The sequence below is a fragment of the Meleagris gallopavo genome, chromosome 16 (assembly GCF_905368555.1).
Source record: "Meleagris gallopavo chromosome 16, MGAL_WU_HG_1.1, whole genome shotgun sequence".
Lineage (NCBI taxonomy): Eukaryota > Metazoa > Chordata > Aves > Galliformes > Phasianidae > Meleagris > Meleagris gallopavo.
This window is the reverse complement of record NC_139419.1, coordinates 12,147,925-12,168,634: the sequence shown is the minus strand read 5'-3', so window position 1 is coordinate 12,168,634 and position 20,710 is coordinate 12,147,925. Positions and strand designations below refer to the sequence as shown.

At 45.6% G+C, this 20,710-nt stretch overlaps 1 protein-coding gene across 2 annotated transcripts in view; it reads right to left on the bottom strand.

The window, feature by feature from the left end:
- Positions 1 to 20,710, bottom strand: part of AXIN1 (axin 1) — a 68,853-nt gene that overhangs the window by 21,304 nt on the left and 26,839 nt on the right. For both annotated transcript variants that reach the window (XM_085238113.1, XM_085238112.1), the window contains exons 3-4: positions 9,869 to 10,009; positions 1,958 to 2,054 (exon numbers count right to left, since the gene is read on the bottom strand). In XM_085238113.1, the coding sequence (XP_085094239.1) occupies positions 1,958 to 2,054; positions 9,869 to 10,009 (238 nt within the window). The remainder of the gene's footprint in view (positions 1 to 1,957; positions 2,055 to 9,868; positions 10,010 to 20,710) is intronic.

Below are 20,710 nucleotides of genomic sequence, written 5' to 3'. Positions count from 1 at the left end.
GTCTAATTCAATAAACTTGCAGTTAGAGGTATTTTAAAACACTAACTTCATAACATTTCACACTGGTGTTGTCAAAACATATTGTCTAATTACCATCTCCTTTCTTGGCTGATTGATAAGCGAGGGCAGAGCAGTGCCTCTCTGAAGTCGATGCCAATTCCATGTCAGTAATTGGCTGGCGGGAGGTGCCAGAGTGTCTGAACTAAACTTTTATTCCCTGCAGAAAGACTAGAACTAACTTGACTTCTCAGTCCTCCGCTCCCATATAAATATGCACCAAGATGCTTTTTTCCCTGGGACTTAAAATTACAGCACAGAATCTAATGGGAACACCGAATGTTTCACAGAAAAATCCTTGTGAAGTGTATGTATGTACTTTAGAAGGAATATGTAATTCTAGAAGACTGTGTAGATAAGTAGGATAATATATAAATTTATAAGCAGCAGGTGGCCAATTTAAACCTTGTTTTCCCCCTCCTCCACTTTTAACTGGTTCCCAAAAAGGTCGATAAAATTTAATGCTAAGTAAAACTAATTAGCCTGCAAGGAACTGCTGCTGGAATGACACTTATTCATTTTAGCAAAAGAAATGTTTGGCAGATGGAAGTTCATTAAAGCACAGCTCACTATACATATTTAATGCTCCATACTCCGAGCTTATAACCTGCAGTTCATTGAGGAACTGCCAGTGCACACATCAACAGAAAGCCACTATTATTTTTATCCAAAAGGTAAAGCTGCTGACAAGCTTTGAAGTCAGGGAATATTCACTCAGTAGTTCCCACTGTTCAGTAACAGCAACAACAACAACAACAAAAATAAAGGCCGAGCTTTCAAACTTCCACTCTAACAAAGCAATGCTTACAGTAAAAACGGCACCAAGTGAAAGAAAGAGGCACCCAGCCAGCCTTTTCAAGAGCGGCCACACTGCGAGAGCAACTGAGTGAAAGGAGAGGTGGCTGAGCAAGGATGGCTGGTGAGCGCCCACAGCCAGCTTCTATTGTCAGCCCGCTGATCAAAGCACAGGAGACCCTCTTAAATATAAGGAAAATAATCTAATTTTAAAGAGAATGAAAAAAACAACAAAGAGTGGTGTTTTCTTTTTTTTTTCTTTTCCTTTTTCTAATCAGATTAGAACAAGGGTGTCTTTCTGCTTGCGCGGCGCTGCTTTGAGCAAGCAGGATGAGAACAGCTGTGTCAAGTTTGAAGGCACTTCTGGAAAAGGCAGATGGAGGGCTTTCTTTTTTTTCCCCTCCTATTTGTTTTATGCTGGAGTCCAGCTGTCCAAAGGGGAAAGAAGCACCTTTATTCCCTGCTAAATATTAAACGTCACCTGTAACTTCTCACAGAAAGAAAATAATAAGCAGAGCTGCAGATGGTGCTGCAGAGCCCTAACTGTTACTCTCATCTTCCAAAAGCTGTTGCTTACCTGAAATAACTGGGGATCTTCCTTGCTTCCCCACCTTGCACTGCCAGGCAGGCTTTGCAGAGACCTCGAGAGCGTATCAGGGCTCCTTTTTGCTGCCTATTGCAAAATTATTGCTGGGACTTGCTTCATTTCTCCCCAGCTGACCTTGGCTGAGAACTGCATCAGCCTTTGTGCCCTGCAGCATCCTTTACCTCCCAGACATCCCCAGCTCCCCCAGAGGCATGTCATCTCCTTGCAAGCAGCCACCCCCGCCTGCCTGTGCTTCCATTCTTGTCCTGGAGAAACAACTGGCTGCAGACAGAGCTCTGCGAAAAATTTTGTGTTTTGGGCACCCCTCGATGCTGAGTTTGGCAGAAGGCTACCAAACCTTCCTTCCCCTCCCACACTCTTTTCATCACCACGATTTCCATTCCCAAATGAGTGCAGTGCTACGGAAGGTTAAACTGGCACTTGAGCAAGCAGAGCAATGCAAGCTAGAGATCTCACATATTTTGCATATTTACCTCTGCAGGAGACAGAGCTACTTACAGGAATGTGAGGTAGTGGCACACGTCCATTTGCTTTGGCACTTTCCTGCATCTCTCTGCGATGCTGTTTCCGGAGTCTGTACGGTGGGATCCCATCTCTGCCAGAACAAAGCAACAACATGCCCTGCTTTAGTGCCTTTCACGAGCCGGTCTTCATCATGCAATATTCACTAAAGTCCTGCTGCCACAGAATGGCAGGTAGGAAACTTCTTATGGTTGAGAAAGGGCGGGTGAAGGAGGACATGAGGGATAGCGCTGGGGACTCGGGCAGCGTTTGCAAGAAGCAGAGCAAGGCAGGACTCCCGGATGAGTGCAGGGCTCCTGCAAGCACTGCCATGGGCAGAAGGCAGGAAGGAGGACCTGGACTGCAGCCTAGCACCTTTATAGTTGGTTGTTTTCTATGAGAGAGGTGGTGGCCTCAAGCTGTGCTGGTGAGGTTCAGGTTGGGTATTAGGAAACATTCCTTCTCAGAAAGAGAGGTGATGCAGTGGCACTGCTGCCCAGGGAGGTGGGGAAGTCACCGTTCATGGAGGTGTTCCAGAACTGTGGGGATGTGGCACTGAGGATGTGATCAGTGGGCACGGTGGGGTTGGACCTGGGGACCTTGGAGGTCCTTTCCACCTTAATGATTCTATGATTATTGGGTGAAATAACCTAGTCTTGGCCATAAAGGAGGTTGGAGGAAGGGAGGAGGGCCCTGGACACAGCACGCAGGCTCTGCTCAGGTCCGTGCCCTTGCTGGAGGAGCTGTGGGCTCCGTGGGGAAACTGACCTTTGTAGCAGTGAGCCCTGCTCCATGAAGGCCAGCAGCTGGGGCTGGCTTCCAGCAGTGTGAGCTGAGAGGGCTCCCAGCTGCCGGTGTTGGGTGAAGCAGTACTGGTGGCAAAGCACTGACCAAGCACGGCTTCAGGGAAAAAAAAGAAGCGCATTTTTGTTTTCACCATTGAAACCTTCATGGGATGAGAGGAATGCATCTGAAGTGGAGCTCAGTTATGAGATAAGGAAATGGCTCACAACCTAATGAAGCGGGGTTATGCTGAGAAAAATCAGCTAGTGCAAGACCAAATGCTACCCTAGAGCTTGGCAATTTGGAATGCTCCTCTTTTAATTTACAGCTTTTGCTTATTCAACGCCTGCAATGCCACAGAGCATTCAAAATTAAACACGTTAAAACAAAATAAAACCTATGATTAACGACAAGTGCTTTCGAGTAGGAAGACAAATGACCAAAGAGAAAATGAGCTGGGCTAATTGCAGCCCTGGCTGCTGGTCTCAGGTAATGCAGGAGGAGGAAGAGCACATCTTGGAGCATCACCTCCGCTGCGCCCCGTCAATGACACGGCACCGAGAAGAGCAATTTTCTGGAGCGTTGCTATAACAACGGGCGATGGTGATAGCTTTCATTAGAAAGCTTCATTTTCTTTAATGATGAACCTCCATTTGAGGAATAACTGAGAGTCGCAATGGTTAAGCAGCTCCATTGCAGCGAGGCACAGTTTTTTCCAGAACGGATGGGAACAAAAGGAGTGTCGAGTTATACCAGCTGAGCCTTTGCTGTGCCATGACATGAGCCATTGCTGGTCAGAATCAATAAACAACATTTCAGCCACACAACTCAGGGCATGGAACACAGCTCGCCCAGTACAGCCGCACAGACCTTCAGGGAAGGGCAGCATTATATTAGAAGGTGCAATTTTTCTTTCTTTCCTTTTTTTTTTTTTTTGCCTTTTTCTTTCTTTCTTTCTTTTTTTTAATTCTCCCCAGCAGCAGTCCCAGAGGAAAGAGCGACTTTTGTTCAGAGCACAGTAGCGAAAGGCTGATAATGGCCTCTAATCTATCCGGCTTCAAACACATGTTCAGCCCTGCTGTGCTGCCTTTGATGTCATTTTAACTAGATTCCCCAATGCCACCTCTGAACTTGGAACATTCCTTCGTTCAATGTACTGTGCCAACTCAACCAGAGGAAGCAAATTCAAAGATAAGCACTTTAATTTTATCCCAACAAAACCTTATTCAATAGATGGAGGAAAAGCAAGGAAAAGCAATACCGTACTTTTGTTTTCCTTTTGTCAGGTAGCTTGCTTTGAGATATTTTCAATAGATAGAGAAATAATATATATATATATATATATATATATATTTATACATATAAAAATCACAACTTTTTTAGAGCACATCTACTTTTAAAAGAAAACTTTCCCAAGCTGTTTTCACTTGTTTCATCACGTGATTTTCTGTAGCAGCAGAAAGCTCTGTGCTAAGATGCAGTGGGGGGAATAAGAGTGTTTCTATAACTTAAGTAGTGACCATCAATTTGTTTGCTATCCTGGAAATGCAGTGGCTGCCTCTCCTCTCTGAACCAACATGCAGGAGCAGGATGGACAGAGGATTTGCTGGTGCTCTGCAGTGGGACTTATTCACCAGTGCTTTCTTTACTGCTCTCCAAGTCCAACCACTGCCTTATCAAGTTGGAAATCCTCATTTTGGATTAAAAGGCTGTTAATACAGCAGAACTCAAGGTCATCCTGGAGCACCGATCGCAGGACCACAAACGTGCAGAGAAGCTGATGTTTGCTACCAATTACTCTTATTAAAGCACCACTGTCACCGAGGGACCTTTCTCACATCGAAAAGCACAATGGGAAAACCACCAGGCACTCTGGCCAAAGAGCAGTCATTGAAGGAATAGCACTTTATCTGCAAGGTATTCTGAAGGAGGAACCACCACCCCATAATGTTCCAGGACACTGCCATGCTTATCTAGGGCAGAGTGGGCAGAAGCCAGGAGCAAGGGCTGCTGTGGTGCCTGGTGGGTGAAGCTTGGATCCCAGCAAGGTGACACCCAAAGGAGGGAGTGCTGTTAGTTAGCTGGACTTCAACACTGAGCTGAAGTAGGAGACTTTACCTCTTACTTACTGCCCTAAGCTCTTGCAGAAATAAAGAGCCACACTGACCTGAGGCACTTCTGTATCTGAACTGGAACACCACGTGGCAGTTTAATGCACTTCTTCTCACTGCACTGGCTTCTGCCAGTTGAGTTCACACCTGGAGGTGCCTTAATGTCCCTTGAGTACCTGTTGTGACAGCCCCTCCCACCCAGAGGATGCATTCCCCCCTTTGGGAAGATGCTATTCACACGCAGCATCCTGTCCTTGCCTCTGCCCCAGCTCAGAAGTCCAGACAGCATCACTCAGGTTTTTGCTAGCAGTTTTCCACAGCAGTCCATGCAGTCTATGGGGAACTCACACTTCCAAAACCCATTTTGCCATGATCAGTAAGATATCAAAGCTTGGAAGGGAGCTGCTGGCAACCACAATGTACCAAAGCAAAAGAATGCACGGTGCATGGCATGCATCAGCCTTCTCCTCTGCCCTGACCCGGCTAGCAGTGGAAGATCACATCTAGGCTGCAGGCCATGCTCTCTGTGCTGCCCCAGTTTACTGCTAGCACACCAGGGTGCCCCTCAGTGATCCCATGTCTGCGTTGTCATTGACCAGACACGTCCCCTTCTGATGTTGGGTCACAGAAGCTTCCACTTGGGATCACACACCATCCACACACCGCCTCTGAGCACAAGCCGGATTTCTTCATTATTGAGCTTGACTGCTATATGTAAACAGCATACATAGAGAAGAAGCTTGCTCATCATCAAATGAAGCCTTTATTGCCGTTTTCCTTAGAGGAGACCTAAATTCAAAGCACCACGACATGCAAGTCTTGTCAAGCAGCAGGAGTCCCCTCTCTAACTTGAATCTGGTTGTTCTTCATTTCTGCTGCCTTGAGCAATTCTGCACAAATTCTTTTGAAACTCAGAAGGCAGACAGGTTCAGCAATATTATGTGAAACTGTTACAAAATTTGGTAATGAAGGGAAAGTATTCAATGCAGACAGTCTTTGTAAATCAAAAATCAAGGCCATATGTCCAGAACCCTAATTTGGGGATAAATCTGCATGCATTCAGTTTGAAATGCACAAAAGGATCACAGATACACCCTTATGATTTTTGAGACTTACTTAAAAGGAACCACTGTGTGATTGGGCTAGTTATTAGCAGAAGGCAGGATATGTATTTGTGATAATTAAAGTCCTAGAAGCAGCCTATGGTGGGCGCAGAAGGGATAAAATGCCTTAAGGAAGAAGGAACAAAGAATAAAGAAGCACGGGATGGTTAAGCAGAAATTATTCTGCCTGTGAGAGAAAGAAATTATGGCAACTGAAAGAAAAATTAAGAGGGTGAAAAGCTTGGGCATAAATGATCACAACCTATAGCAGGTATAACTATTAGTGCAACCCCATGAACCCAGTGGACCAGTGGAAAAGGAAGTGCTAAAAGCTAATTAGTTTTGAAGAGCTCTTACATCTGTCTCTTCTGATAACAAAGTTACATGACCCCTGCTAGCTTGGGAGTAGTCCACCAAATAAATTAATGAGTAAGAAGAATCACAGAAGTATGTGACAAGACAGCTGTATCTGTATTAAACTGACCCTTTAAATTTGTGGTCCTCTACAGTTTTCTGTCCCAGTGGCACTCTTCGCCTCCTGCGCTTTGGCCAAGGTCTGCATCCTCCGTTTTGCAAAACGACATGGATAAGGTGTGAGGTGCTGGTGCCACTGAGGAGAAAAACTTAAAAATTGCTCCTAAACAACTCCTTGTCTCCAGAGAGCTGGCAGCAAGCACACTTCTGGCTTGCTCAGAGCCACTGCAGCAGATAGAGAAGTCACCTTATCCACAAGGTCTTTCAGGCTTTCAGGGAATAGGTTCTCTTGTTTGGCATCCTAGCACTGACACATTACAGCTGTGGAGCACTCAGGTTTGGTTAAGAGCTACGGGGGATGTAAGGAAACTCTGAGGCTGAGACACAGAACAGGGGACAGGAATGTCAGTCCAAACATCCCCACAATGGGAATCCCACCCATCCGAGGTGTTCCTTGCACTGTCTCTCGCTGGGGCTGGCTTCCCTGTATGCCACCACTGCCAACCTCACACCTGCTGGATCCTGCAGGCAGGTGTCTCAGGGTAGACCCACAGCTCTCAAGTCTGCAGCATGAGCAGTGGGAGGCAAGGAGGTCCCTGAGGGCTCCTGCCTGGATACCTGGGAGCAGAGTCGGCAGCACTGCCCAAAGCTGGGTGGGCAGGTCACTGTGCCAGCAATCCTAGAGTCAGCAGCCATGCTGCAGATTTACTGGCTCACTATTAACCAAGGGCAGCTGGGAGTTGCTGCATTTTGATGGGTAGCACCCATTAAATGGCACTCACGACACAGGCTGGAAAGCTTCCTGAACGAGGTCTGACAGCTCCTGACATTCAGAGACACTAAACTTGCCTCTTGGAGGACTTTGTGTTTACAGCACTGCCATTAATGAAACAGTCTCCCAATTCTGTAAACCTGTCATCTTTTGCTAAAAGAATCAAAGTGTTTTGCTCCACAGAAAGACACATCACATTTGAACTATTAAAAAACAGACCAAACATTGAATGCTTTCCCAAAAATCCTTTTTTTTTTCCATCACAGAGATGCAGCAACAACAAGCTCATTACATTTTTCCTTCCTTTGCAGAACATCTTTAAGGAAGATACCTTACAGGTGAGATGCACTGCTCTGTCACGAGGGTAGTAACTAGTAAAAGCAAAAAGGATTTGGAGGGAGTTCCCCAATACAAGTTGTGTAAAAGCAGAATGGTCACCAGATCTAGCTTAGGACTGAAGAAAAAAATCAAGAGCAAAAGTAGAAAGCTCTGTCAATTCTGAATGGCAGTTCAGAGGACTCTGGCAAAGTCAGAAGACAATAAATCTCAGATCACTTACTACAAAAGCCATCCAACAACTCCTGTTCTCCAGGTATGTTAACATGTTCCCCAGTGCAGCTGAGTTTGGGTACAGGACCACAGAGGCCTGTTTGGCTTGGCTGCACAAGGTACAGAAGAGTATTTCTACCCGTGGTCTCTGGCCTGGCACGCTATGCCTAGGGCACAGATCGTGGTACAAATTAGTGAGAATTCCCATTCAGCACAAGAATATCCTGAATTTACAGAAACAATTCCTTCACTGACAACCATCAGGTCAAGAGCCAGGCTAGTACCCGGTCCATGTTTTGTACTGTTGGTAGAAAGTAATCTACTGAATGGACAGAATAGCAAAACAGCACCTATAGAAAGGTCATCAGCTGAAATCTCCGCATCACCCAGAGGACCAGCAAAAAAGGCACAGCGAGTCCTGCAAAGCTGATCCCCTTTGGGGTCTCAAAAGTCAGTCGCTGGCAGGGCAGAGATGAATGCCTTCATTCTCAAAACTCTCAGGCCAACCTACAGTTGCTGGCTCCCCAGAGAGAGAACTATCAGGATTTTCAGGTATTTGTGACACAGATGTGAAAATTTTGGCAATTTCATACAAAAGGGAACGGCAGATGCTGCTTTATTCACACAGCATATGGCACACGCATTGTCCTCAGTCAATCACCAGACTTTTGCAGGTGGATAATATCATAATGTCATACAGATGGCCTGGATTCCTACATACTTCTATGAAGTTTTGTGTTGTACGTCTGGCAGTTAGATGACAACACCTTGTAGCTCCCCAGACAGTTTAGTTTTAGATCTGTGGCAGAGGAAGCAGGCTCCTATAGGCATGTAAGGCCTAATCATGACGTGGAGATTCATCAGTTTCAGTTTTTAAACATTCCTGAACCATCAAAGCCACACAGTGATCGTTTCAATTGTGAAGTATCCAACAGAGGATGAGCTGCTAGTGCACCAGCCTTTACCATCTTGCCATGTTATGGACAGCCTCCAAATCTGTGATAACAAACCAACAGGTAGCAAAGCACATCCTGGATTGGAATTATAATGTAAAAGATCCTACCTGATCTCCAAGACCCATTTTGTCATCTCAACACACACATGCAGCAAATCCAGCATGTCCAGCACAGTCCTGCTGACACATGCTTGCAGAGAGGACAGAAAGTCAGCAGGATCCTCTGCCAGCTCTGGATGAACAGCTTCCCAGATGCCAGAGTTCTCTTCTTTTAGAGTACACTTTTACTGACATCCTATAGCCCAGCTACAGAGTCTTAGTCAACATCTCTTGTCTTCAAAAGCTCCTCAATCTACTTTCTTATCTTTCTATTACATAGACTTAAAGAAATAATTTGATACTTCCTTGCTTAACTTTTACAATGTACTTTGGAGGAAAAGCTGCTTCTAGGCATGAGCAAGGCACCAAGCAGTGAAGGCAGCACTGTAATCTTGCAGTGAGGAACCTGGATGTGAGCCCAAAGTCCCATCAGTTGTAGGTACTGTCCTAAACCCATGTTTGCGCTGTGATTCATTATACTAAATGAGGGTAACTGGACACAGAGGTACAACTAAAATGAAATTCTGCCTTAGCTTTGGATAAGAAGGATGAGGAGTTTCCTGAGCTGTATTCCAGCAAAACACACTGGAATTCTTAATGCATCCCCTTTCTTTTTTCCCCTCAGTAATCAGCCACCCAAATGCTGTGGTTTTCAGGAGCAAGTGGAACTTTGAAAAGATAAAAGAGATGAAAAAGAGCAGTCTTGATGGGGTTGCCATCTGATTCATCCTAACAAGGAGGAATCTGAAGAGGAACTCAAAGAGAGCTCACATCTATTTGCACTTGGCAAGAAACACTGTCAGAACTCCTACCTCATTTGTTTTAGCTCACTTAATTCATTTGATGTTGCAGATGTTCCCAGGAACAGCAAGGCTGCGTAGCCAGCATGGTGACAAAACTACTCCACTTGAAAGAAAGCTGGAATGATCGTGACCTTGGTCTAGTCAGATATTCTGCCCGACACCACCTGTTGCAACATCAGACTAACACAAAAACAGCACCAGCACTAAAAAAAACCCACTGTTCTCCCGTTTATTGTCACATCAGATTAAAGTTACTTACATGCTGCTGTCTGTCAGCGACATCGTATCTGCATCACTGGACATGCTCTGCTGCTCGCTGTCGTTGGCACTGGTGGCTGGTGCCATGGCATATCCCGTGTTGACATAGTAAGGGTTAACAGGTTCTCTCCATGACCCATGCCTGGAAGAAAAATGAAAGTGTCAAATTAAAAGGACAGAACCTTGACCCTACTCTGCTGGGTTCTCTGCACCACTGCGCGGAAGGGCTCTGTCTTGGAGCCCCAGCATTGGTGACACACTACAGAATAAGCTGTGTTGTCATATTAAGTTGCATTGATAAAACCATGAACAATATGACTCATAGCTGGAAGCCAAAGGGAATTCATGAACTAAGGAAGATGATACTTTTAGAGCTGAAGAGAGAGAGGAAACAAGACTACGTGGCAGAAGTCCAATTCACATCAGGATTTATTGCATCCATTGGATAACTGCTTAGCATTGACATTTTATGAGCATGGCAGGACATCTAAAAGCAATATCTAGATTATGAGACATTATCTTTCTTAGTAAAAGTAGGATTCCTTCTACTCTTCCAAGGTAAGCATGACTCACTGATTTAATGTTTGCTCTCACGTCCTTCCTTACTTCACTCTAACATGTTTGCCAAGGCAGGGAATTGAACTCAGAAACGGCAGTTGCTTGCAAAGTGGAACCTGCAGCCAACCTCAAATGTCACACCGGGGTACATCAAACACTTGCAAATTCCACTAGCAAGGACTGTCTAATAGCACTGGCTTTTCCAATGGACAATCTAGCCATGAATCTACAGAGGCTACTTTGTACACAGCACCAGGCCTTGTCCTGCAGGCAGGTTATTCAAGTACATCTGCAAACAAGCCAACTTCCTTAAACAAAATGGCTCGGTGAGAGAGCATCTGCATGAGCTACCTTGAGGAGCGAGTTCCTTCCTTGGAAGGAAATCTGCACTCCTGGTGATGAAACCTGTGAAACAACAAAGCAAACAGTTCCTTTGCACTGACTGCCACTGGCAAAGGAAAGCTACAGCTACCAACATGCCTCTAGCTCTAGCACATATCACATCAGCCATGTCACACAGGCATCATATTGTCACTGCAAGTCATTTTGCAATTTGCCAGAAAGAGGAACAAGCTGAAACATTCATACAGGCACAGCAGCAGCATTTAGTCCCCCACCCGCCCTGCCTGCACGGCTGCATGAGGAACAGACATCCTGAAATCTATGAACGCTGCAGCTTTCCAAGCTGTTACCAGCACTGAAAATCACAGTAACATTTCATTCCAGATCACCACTTTCAGCATGATCTGTCATTTAGAAACTCAGCAACATGCACCCAGTTGATGCAGCTCGTAATGGACCTTGAGCAAAGCCTTCCAGGGAGGACACACCACGTAGCTTGTGCTCCCCAGTTCTGCTGTGAAAAGCTTTTCCAGCTGTACTGCGGAGGTCAAAGTCCTACAGGCAAAACCAAAGTCACTGCCCTGATGAATTTACCTTTAGATAAGACCAAAAAAACCCCAAGCCAAACCATGAGAAACACACAGATGGAAGGACTGGAGGTGAGGAAGACAAAGGCAAAGAGACAAGTTGGCAGTTTTGGCATATTTTTATGAGTATGAACATACGATAACCATCACTTGGATATTGATCATCACCTGATCTCATTACAGTGGCCACTAAATGAGCAGAGACTTGCATACAACTCATTTGAGGTAGAGGTTTTCAGAATGATTTATGAGTACTATGGGATTTGGAGTACGTGGATGGAAACATTACCAAAGCGATTTAAAACTGAGTCAGGCAGGGCTATAGCTTTCACACTGCTAGGGTGAATAGTTTCTATTCATATTCACCCTGCCCCTTTGCTCCCAGAATCAGAACCAATTTTCCTTGTAATATAAGGGGTCAAGACACCAGCGTGTTCATAGTCACAAAAAATTTTCTATTGTTTTAGGCCCATTATCATGTCAGATAGAAGCTATTTCACCCCTGTTCTCACAAAGAGAAAACCAGTATTTTGCTTACCACAAAACAACAAAAACTCCAAGCTACTCTTCCTTAGACGATGGAGCTCAGCATAGAAGCGGAGTAAAGAGCATCCCAAACTGAGTCACTTGAGGTTTATCACTACTGTTTGAGGCAAAGGGATTTTTGTGAGGTTCTGTCACTCTGCTATAGCACAGAGCTGGCAGTGTCTGAATGCTTACCCGTGCCCTGGGATGGTGAGTCACCACAGACTTTTTCTAGCACACAAACTTTCTGACTGTCACTTCAAATGTGCGCTGATGCAAACTTATTTCTATATCCATCAGATTTCCAAGCAGATTTCTAGGGCAAATATTTAAGGCTGGAAATAATTTGATCAAGTTCGCCCTAAAAAGCAAAATATAATAAGTGAAAACCTTCCAGCACCCATTCACCAGCTCTCCCCTTGCATAATGGTCAGTTCTGAATATTAAAGGAATGCTGTGCCGTGTAACCCTTCTGTCAAATCTGATATGACAGTTGCATGATGGAGGCAGATAAAACCTCTCAAATTGAGGTGAGAATGATGGATAGGTCAGGCCTTCCCTGCGGGCAAAGAGAAGGATGCTTTTTGGATAACCCAATTAAAATAGAACACCAACTTCTAGTGGACCTTTTGTCAGGCATCTCTGAAAGCAGCATGGATTATTGCAGCAGTATATTAAGAAAGCACTGTGATATACAGAATAAAATGCACAGATCAATCAATTTCTCCTTTGTATTCGCTGATCACTTAAAAGGGAAGGAACACACCTCCTACCAGCCCATAGCAGCCCTGCTGATAAGGCAATGCTTCTACATGCTGGGATGTACAAGGTAAACAAAACCCTGTGGGGTTTTTAATCACCTTAACCTATACCTCCGCTTTTGGGAAATGGCAGAATTTGAATCTGCAGCTTTTAGTGCACTTTGCATGGGACAAAAGTTCAGCTCCCGCATTCCAGAGCTCTTCTGGTGTGTCCGCCAGGTGGAAGTTGCAGGTCATGATCACAGCCCTGGCATGGCTGCTCAGCTCTGTGCCCATGCCATCTGTCCTGGCCAGCTGCACCAGCAAGGTGCTGGGGCTGCACAATCCATGCTATGAGCCCAGCTCTGCTGCTGCAAGCAGCTCGGAGCTCCCATCTTCTGCCTGGGAAGGGCAGCTCAAGGCTATATGTAGCTCTTGAGCACTCTCCCCAAGGGAAGCCAAAGGCATGGGGATGCTGCCACCTCTCCTTTTGGTGAGGGGTACCCCAAGAGCCATGTCCCCATCACAAACCTGTCCCAGGCATTCAGGGGACAAACATTCAACTCCCACTGCTAATAACACACACTGAGGGAACTGAGTAGTGTAGCCTAGAAAAGGAGGTGCAGGGGAGGCCTCATTTCTCTCTACAACTACCTCATAAAGGAAGCTCTACTGAGGTGGACATCGGTCTCTCATACAATAAGCAATAGGACAAAAGGAAACAGCCTTAAGTTGCTTTGTGGGATGGTTAAGAAGGATACTAGGAAAAAATTCTTCACTGAGAGGGTTGTGAAGCCTTGGAACAGGCTGCCCAGGAAAGCAGTTGAGTCACCATTCCTGGAGGTGTTTTTGACATGTAGATGTGCTGCTCAGGGACACGGTTTAGTGGTAGACTTGGCAGTGCTAGGCTAACAGTTGGACGTGGTGAGCCTAGAGGACTAGGTTCAACCTGATTCTATGACTCTATCGATACACAGCTCCCTTCTCGCAGCCTCACACTTTCCTGCAGGCCAGAGCCCCGCGGTGCAGCAGAGCAGACTGCAATGCACAGCAGCAGGCCCAGGGGCTCTGAGCCTCCTCCCTCCTCTTCTCGCTGGGAAACAACCAGTGGTGCAGATGAGAGACTGGTTCTGTAGTGGGGCTGAGGGAAGGCTGCCCTCCCTTCCCTCCAGCAGCACAAAGCGTTGTAAGAGTTATTGGGTATGAGTCTGAGAGGGCTGGAGGAATTCAGGAGGTAACAGCGAACAGATGGGCGCCTCATGGCACTCTGCTGTTCAGCTGCCGGGACACAGAGGCTCTCCTGGAGCACTGCACAGGGCTGTGGTTCTTCCACCGAGAATGCAAGGAAGAGTTTGGTCACGACTGTTGTATTTAGCTAAAATTACACACTTAAGCATGTATACAACAGGGATTACTTCCATTTTAGCTCTGCCTCTAATACATCAATGCAAATGTAAACTTTCAGTAAGCGTAAGTACATGGAAAGGGTATAAGATTTCAAAGCAATCATAACAGGTTACATTACTTTTGAGGAATCCATCTGTATTCAATCCTTCTCTTAATGTTCCCTCTCTCTGACAACTCTCTTCAGCTGGCTCATATCACTATTTGAATGTTTTGTGCTGTGCCTCTGAAGAACGCTTTCAACATCTATTAGCAGGAAAACATTAAAGGAACATGGAGTCTAACAAAAAACTGGTCACTTCTGATCTGGGAGGGGAGGCTGCTTTAAAAGGGATTCAGACACACTCGGAGCGTTTTGAAATGTCAGCTAAAAACTTCACATACCAAGCTCTATGTGCTGATAAGGGCAATAAAAGGAAAGGTGAGCATTTAAAGTTAGACTTCACAAAAATTCCTGCAGACTTCTGCATTCATTTTAGACCAGAAGTGCAATGAACTTTTTTGAAATTAACATGTAACATTTCACACGTTGCAGAAATAAAGCCTTTCTCCTCTGCAGCTCTCAGTTGTTCAGCCTTCAAAGCAATCGCACGAGGAACAGTTCTAACAAAGATCAGAGTGACCCAAGTAAGTCAACCCGACCGCTGCCTTTTCTTTTCATACAGCTCTCCACTGATCACTGTCAATTCCACTGCTACTGACAGGGGCCAAAACTTTTAGAAAACGAGTAAGCATTTCCCTAAGGTTTCCTTCTCTCTGTTCAGAGTTTATTTTGCATAGCCCTTTATTCTGCAGAATCACAGAATGGTTTGGGTTGGAAGGGACCTTTCAAGGCCATCTAATCCACACCTCTGCCATGGGCAGGGAGACCTCTTGCGAGATCAGGCTGCCCAAAGCCTTGACTCAGAACACTTCCAATCCTGCTCCTCAAAACAAGACCAGCACACAGCATGAATGTGAGCACCACAAGGTTTCAGAGCTTCCAATGAAGTGAGAAGAGAGGTTGGGGCGATAAGACCGAAGACACAGAGTACCTGGAGCTCCCATTGCACCATGAATCTCTTAGAACCATACTTTCCCTTACAGCTTTGGATTCCTTCACACAACTTCAAGCTCCCATGTACTTCAATTCAATTCAAAGATGCAAAAGTGCTCAATTTATGCCAAACATGCTGCTCTTTGTGTAAAAAAGGCACAACTGGCATGCTCTGGGAAAGAACCATCAGCATCCACAGTGGGAGAAAGACTCAAACATCCTGTGTGCAAAGCCAAATCCACACAACACAGTTCTCAACAAGGACATTCCTAATCCCATGCCATATTCTGAACCTTCAGTCATCAAAGGTTGGGTGATCTCTTTTTTTTTCAATAGGGAGAAGTCCCATTTTCTAGACAGCTTGAGCAGTGAGGCGGCTGATGATCAGCCAAACTTCATGAGCTGCCTTGGGAAGCTCTGTGCTGCAGGAGAGGGGATACATCCCATCCTATAAAACAGGCTCTGCAGAAGCTCAGGCTCTCTCATCACAGCAATGGGCAGCTTACCGCAGTTGATGCAGCTCTAATACTCTCCCCCTGCACAACCACAAGGAATCTTGTGGCAAGGCACAGCTTTTCTCTTCCGATGGCTGTTTAAGTTGAGGGTTGATGCCATTAAAACAGGGCCCAGAGACCACAGGCCCATGCTGCAGTTCAGTGAGACCCAGTCACCAAATTTCTGTTCCCACCCTGCTCCCTTCCTACGTTTACCTCTACCAACAAGTGGGTAACTGTCACATCCTCCTGCAAGGAAGCCACTGAAAGCCAATCAATCAAATTAAAAGGTGAGCATGTTAGTTTATGATGTATGAGCTGAAGCAAACAACTTCAGCATACTGAAATGGCACATGCTATTAAACAGTGCAACAATTCAGAGTGGCAGGGTCACCTTTAAACCAGAGATTAGAAGGTATCTACAGGGAAGTCTGCTAGCAACAGTTACACAGCTGGTCCTCCTCAAGTTTCAGTTTCCAACCCAGGGTACCATCAGCCAGCACCAAACATTGCGCCGTACTGGGTATAAAACTATCAGAAATGCCCCAAAGCATTCAAGTGTGTGTTCTGAACCTAAGAACAAAACGCCCGTGAAGATGCAATGCTAAAACCTTTACTCCTGACAGGATTTAACCTGCTCCAAAGACACAAAGCCTAGTCAGGAGGTTAATATTGGGGATTTAGCTGATAATTTGATTGCAAATCCTCAGGGTTCCTCCACTTAAAACTCTTCCCAATTACCATGGGCACTCAGATACTGCTGTGTGTCTGAACTTCACCACTGCCAATGTCAAGCTAATCACATGTGTTCTAAGCAAGGGCAGCTTCTTCAAAGATCACATCAATTCTGGACAAGTTAATCTGTTCTTTGAGGTCTCCAGATGGCTCTCACCAAGAAGGTTCACTTCTAGCTCTGCAGCCTGTGAGCGCGGCAGCCCAAGCGCTCTGTAGAGCATTACAAAGAAACCAGATCAAAGTTCTGTCTTAAGAGAAAAAAAAAAAGAAATCTGAAGTTTGAAAAGCAACAGCAGCCTGTCACTTGTAGGCTTAAAGATGACTCCTGCATGCTCCAGCTATCAGGGAATTTATGATTACAGTCTGGCTTTTAAAAGCCGATGAAAAAAAATGACGCTCTTTAGCACTCCTTGCCTTTGCAAATCTGTATCTCCTTCCGCGCTTATTCATCCTCCCACGCTGGAGGAAGAAGGGAAATAAATAAAAACTTAACTAAAAGTACAGATAAGAGCTCTTCTCTTTCTTTCTAAGGCATTCAATTCCATTTCAGGAGTACACTGAGATTATTTTATGGGGTTCTTTGGTAATTATTGCTTGCTATTAAAGCACAACTACAAAACCAGATCTAACAACCTGAGTTTCCAACTCGTAACCCCTCCGCATCTACCAAGGACAAACTGCTTCCAAGGACTATGGTACAGAAGGTGCATTCCTTGCAATTAAGTAATTTAGATCCCAACCAAGGCAAGCCTATGCAACCACTCTGATGGAGCTCTACAAACTGTTCATTAATGAGAGACGTAAAATAAAAACTGTAACAATCTGTTTTTGCCACACGATAAAGTCAAATCGATCCTAAAAACAATGTGTATCTTCCCCAGGATATGACCAAAAAGCTCATTTACTTAACAGCTCAACGCACAAGGAATGAATTAAAAAAAATAACATGGGCAACACAATGTCTGCACATCTATTAACAAGCTGCTTGGATCTCCCTGGAATAAGCAAAGGCAGCGGACTTTTTGTTTTCAGGTTTTGTTCTGTTATCTAACAGTAACAGGTATCATTTCAACCTGAATGATTCAGTCTGAATTCACACACAGCACAGCTTTTTTAAGAAAATGACATTACCAGTATGAATCCTTATCCAATATGAGAGACCATCATTAAACATTGAATTTTTTATCAAGTGTGCCGGGTATCTGCCTGCAATTTGAGCCTTGCTGCTGTGGATTAGCCAGGCAGAGTGAGCAGGTCCCCACCCGGCACTGTGCCCACGGATGTGCTCCCCAAAGAAAGCCTTCTGCTCAGCTACGGGGTCCCTGTTTGGACCCTGTGCCTTGGTGCCCGCTTCCTTCTCCCTGGGTACGTGGGCTGGGAGTTGTACATGGATCAGACAGGGAATCTCTTCCCAGCAGGGGCTCTGCTGAGGGAAGAAGCTGAGCGTGCTACCCTTGCTCCCACCCCACAGCACCCCACATCTGCTCCACGGGCTTGACTGGGGCCTGGGTGCAGCAAATGGCTTCCAAACGCCTGTCTCTGAGGGGACGGGGAAGCGCAGGGCTGTACCTGGGTCTGCTTGTAACCTGAAGAAGGCAGCGGCTCCTCTTAGAAACACCACCGCCTGCAAGCTATCAAATTAATCCCGGGATTTCAACAGCTTTTCTACATTATTTTTCATCTCGACCAAACCACAAATTTACTTAATGACTAAACCAGGCAAGCAAGCACTTTGTTTTCCAGGCAGCGGGGACCTTTCTGACCAGCTCCAGGTTTTCAGCACACACATCTGCCCAGCGTCACGCGAGGGACGGGGCTGCTCTGGGGCACGAGCGGCACTCCTTGGGTCCCACACCCAGCTTTGGGACTGCAGCGCAAGGAGACGAGCCAGGCCGCCAGTCAGGGCTGCCCTGGCCGAGCCAGGGCCAGGCAGGAGGAATACAATAAGAACACTGTGTTCCAGGAATTATTGAATAAAGAAGAGAGCATGCTTTTGGCCAGCAGGATCCAGCGCTATAATTCTGTCTGCCGCTTTTCTTCCCCGTCTGAAGCAACATTGTTTGTCCACGCTTTTCTGAAATGGAAAGTATTTCCTCTTCTTGACTCGTTCCAAAGAAAGATCTGAGGAGGCCTGGTAGAACCAGGCGTAACTGGGGATTCTCCAGCGCCTCGGCTGCTCCTTGCCAACACTTCTGCTCAACAAGAAAGGCCTTACAAGATAAATTACGAGCAGATTTCTCTGCAAGCCCAGAAACTTAAGACCAGAGCCTGCAGGATGAGTAAGTTTTTGGATGGGAACAAAACATCCAGCTCTGGCTGAAGACTTCAGTGCGTTTCCTCTCCTTCCACTGCACCTACGGAGCCTCTTGTGCACTCCAGAACAGGGGACGGTGCAGCTCTGTGCCCACAGCTGTGTGGGCCGCACTGGGGAACCGGAGCCTGTGCAGCCAAAGGGCACTCCGGGCAGCCCTGGCTCTGTGCCTCCTTACACCACTAAGCTTTCTGGGAGGGAATAAAAACCAGAAATGCAATCTGCAGTCCAGATTGCTTCCAGGGATGAATTTCCTGATGCTCAAATCAAAGCAGGGGTGTTGCTGATGGCTGAAATGAAAGGGGAAGATATGCAACTCAAGTGGGTTCCATTTGATAAAAATGAGTCGCAATGTTGAGATTAAACTTCTTCTTTGCATCATTGGGCCACTTAGGCTAAGCTGGACAGCCACAGACTTAGCAGCCCCAATTAAATCCTCACTGAAATATCAAAAGAAAGTATAATCATTACCAATTTATTGCCAGCAAGCTTGGTATTTTAGTGAAATCACAAATTCTGGTGGCAGAAGAAACAGAGTGATGCCATATTTGAACAGCTATGAGGCCTGTCTCAGCCCTTCAAAACAATCTAGGTTTGTTTACAAAGAACTCTGACGAAGACCTGCTAATGATGAGGTGCACAGGACTTCTGAGAGACTCCCAGTATTAACAGTGCACACAAAAACCCCTTTCTTTCACTGAATAAAGCCTGCCATGCCAACACACATGAAGCAAGATGTCTGCCTCTGATCAGGGCAGGATGGATCTCCCACACCAGACTTCTGTCTCCATCTCACACTTTAAAATGAGCAGCAGTCCATAGGCACCAGCTGACTGCCACCATGACAGAACAGTGGGTCTCAGCAGTGCAGCACCACAGAACAGCTTCTCCAGCAGCTCTCTGGAGTCTCAACAAGCTCCACAAAGGTGGCTATTAAAGGATCCTTGTTGGATCACATCAACAAACGGCAAGCTGTATCAACAGCAAAATACTGGCAAGCTGCAAAAGGTTTTCAACCTTCTCCATCATTTACTGCTTGACTCTGAAGAGACATCAGCATCTCAGTAAGCACATAAATCATAACTCAGCCTTCTGGTCTCCACTGGGTGCTGGCAATCAGACCAGTTCCTTTCTCCCCAGACCGACCTGACATGCATAACGTGGTGGCTGAGGCAAAGTCAGGGTGGACTGAAGGGTAGCAGCGTTGACAGGGGCCATCAGGGAGCGACAGCAGAGATGGGCCCTTGGTGAACTGTACAGTAACAACCAGAAGGAACGAAACACATAAAAACTGGGTCTGAGGAAGACACAGACCATTAAAAAGGATCTTGCCCTTTCTACGTACTTTTTAATTTTTGCTTTTAAAGAGTTTAGCAGACTGACAGCAAATAATTTACTACTGTTCCCTGGGAAACAGGCACACAGCTGTTACTGAGTCTTCCTTTTAAGTAAAGGCTAAAGTAATTCTTTTTTAGATGGAGCAGAACTCAGTCTTGGCCACAGCTTTGGGACAGTCCCATAACTGGGACCTGGAAGCCAAATGATACATGGCCGCATCGAAATCACAGGAAGTCATATTTTTAAATGATTAATGAAATCAGAGGATTCAGTTTCTAACTTCTGGTAGCCGTACATTTACAAACAGATCTAAATTCAGCAGTAACAACACCTGGGATGTGCAGTACCTGAAGGCAGCCAGCACAGGTCTGTTAGCAATGCTTATTCAAGGCATAGAACTCAAAAGTAAAGAGAAGGGCTTTGTTAGGCACCTCTGCTCCAGAACATGGCAAATACCTTCAGCTTCAATAAGAGCACTAGGGAAGCCTGGTTGATATGCACTCCATCCCATTACAGTGCTAAACCACCACACAGGGCAGTCATGTTTGTTATTTCTGTATGCACTTTACAGCAAGTAAAACCTCACTTTAGGAACTATGCTGAGGCTTGTTGTTATTTTTGCCTTGTAGAATTCTTCTGTTTTACTTCTCTTCCATTAGAACAGGCAGATATATGAGCTTTTACCTTTATTACACAAATTCCACAATATCTTTTCATCTGGTATGCATTATTGTGGGGATATATATGAAGTACTACGTCCATTTAAAGTGCTG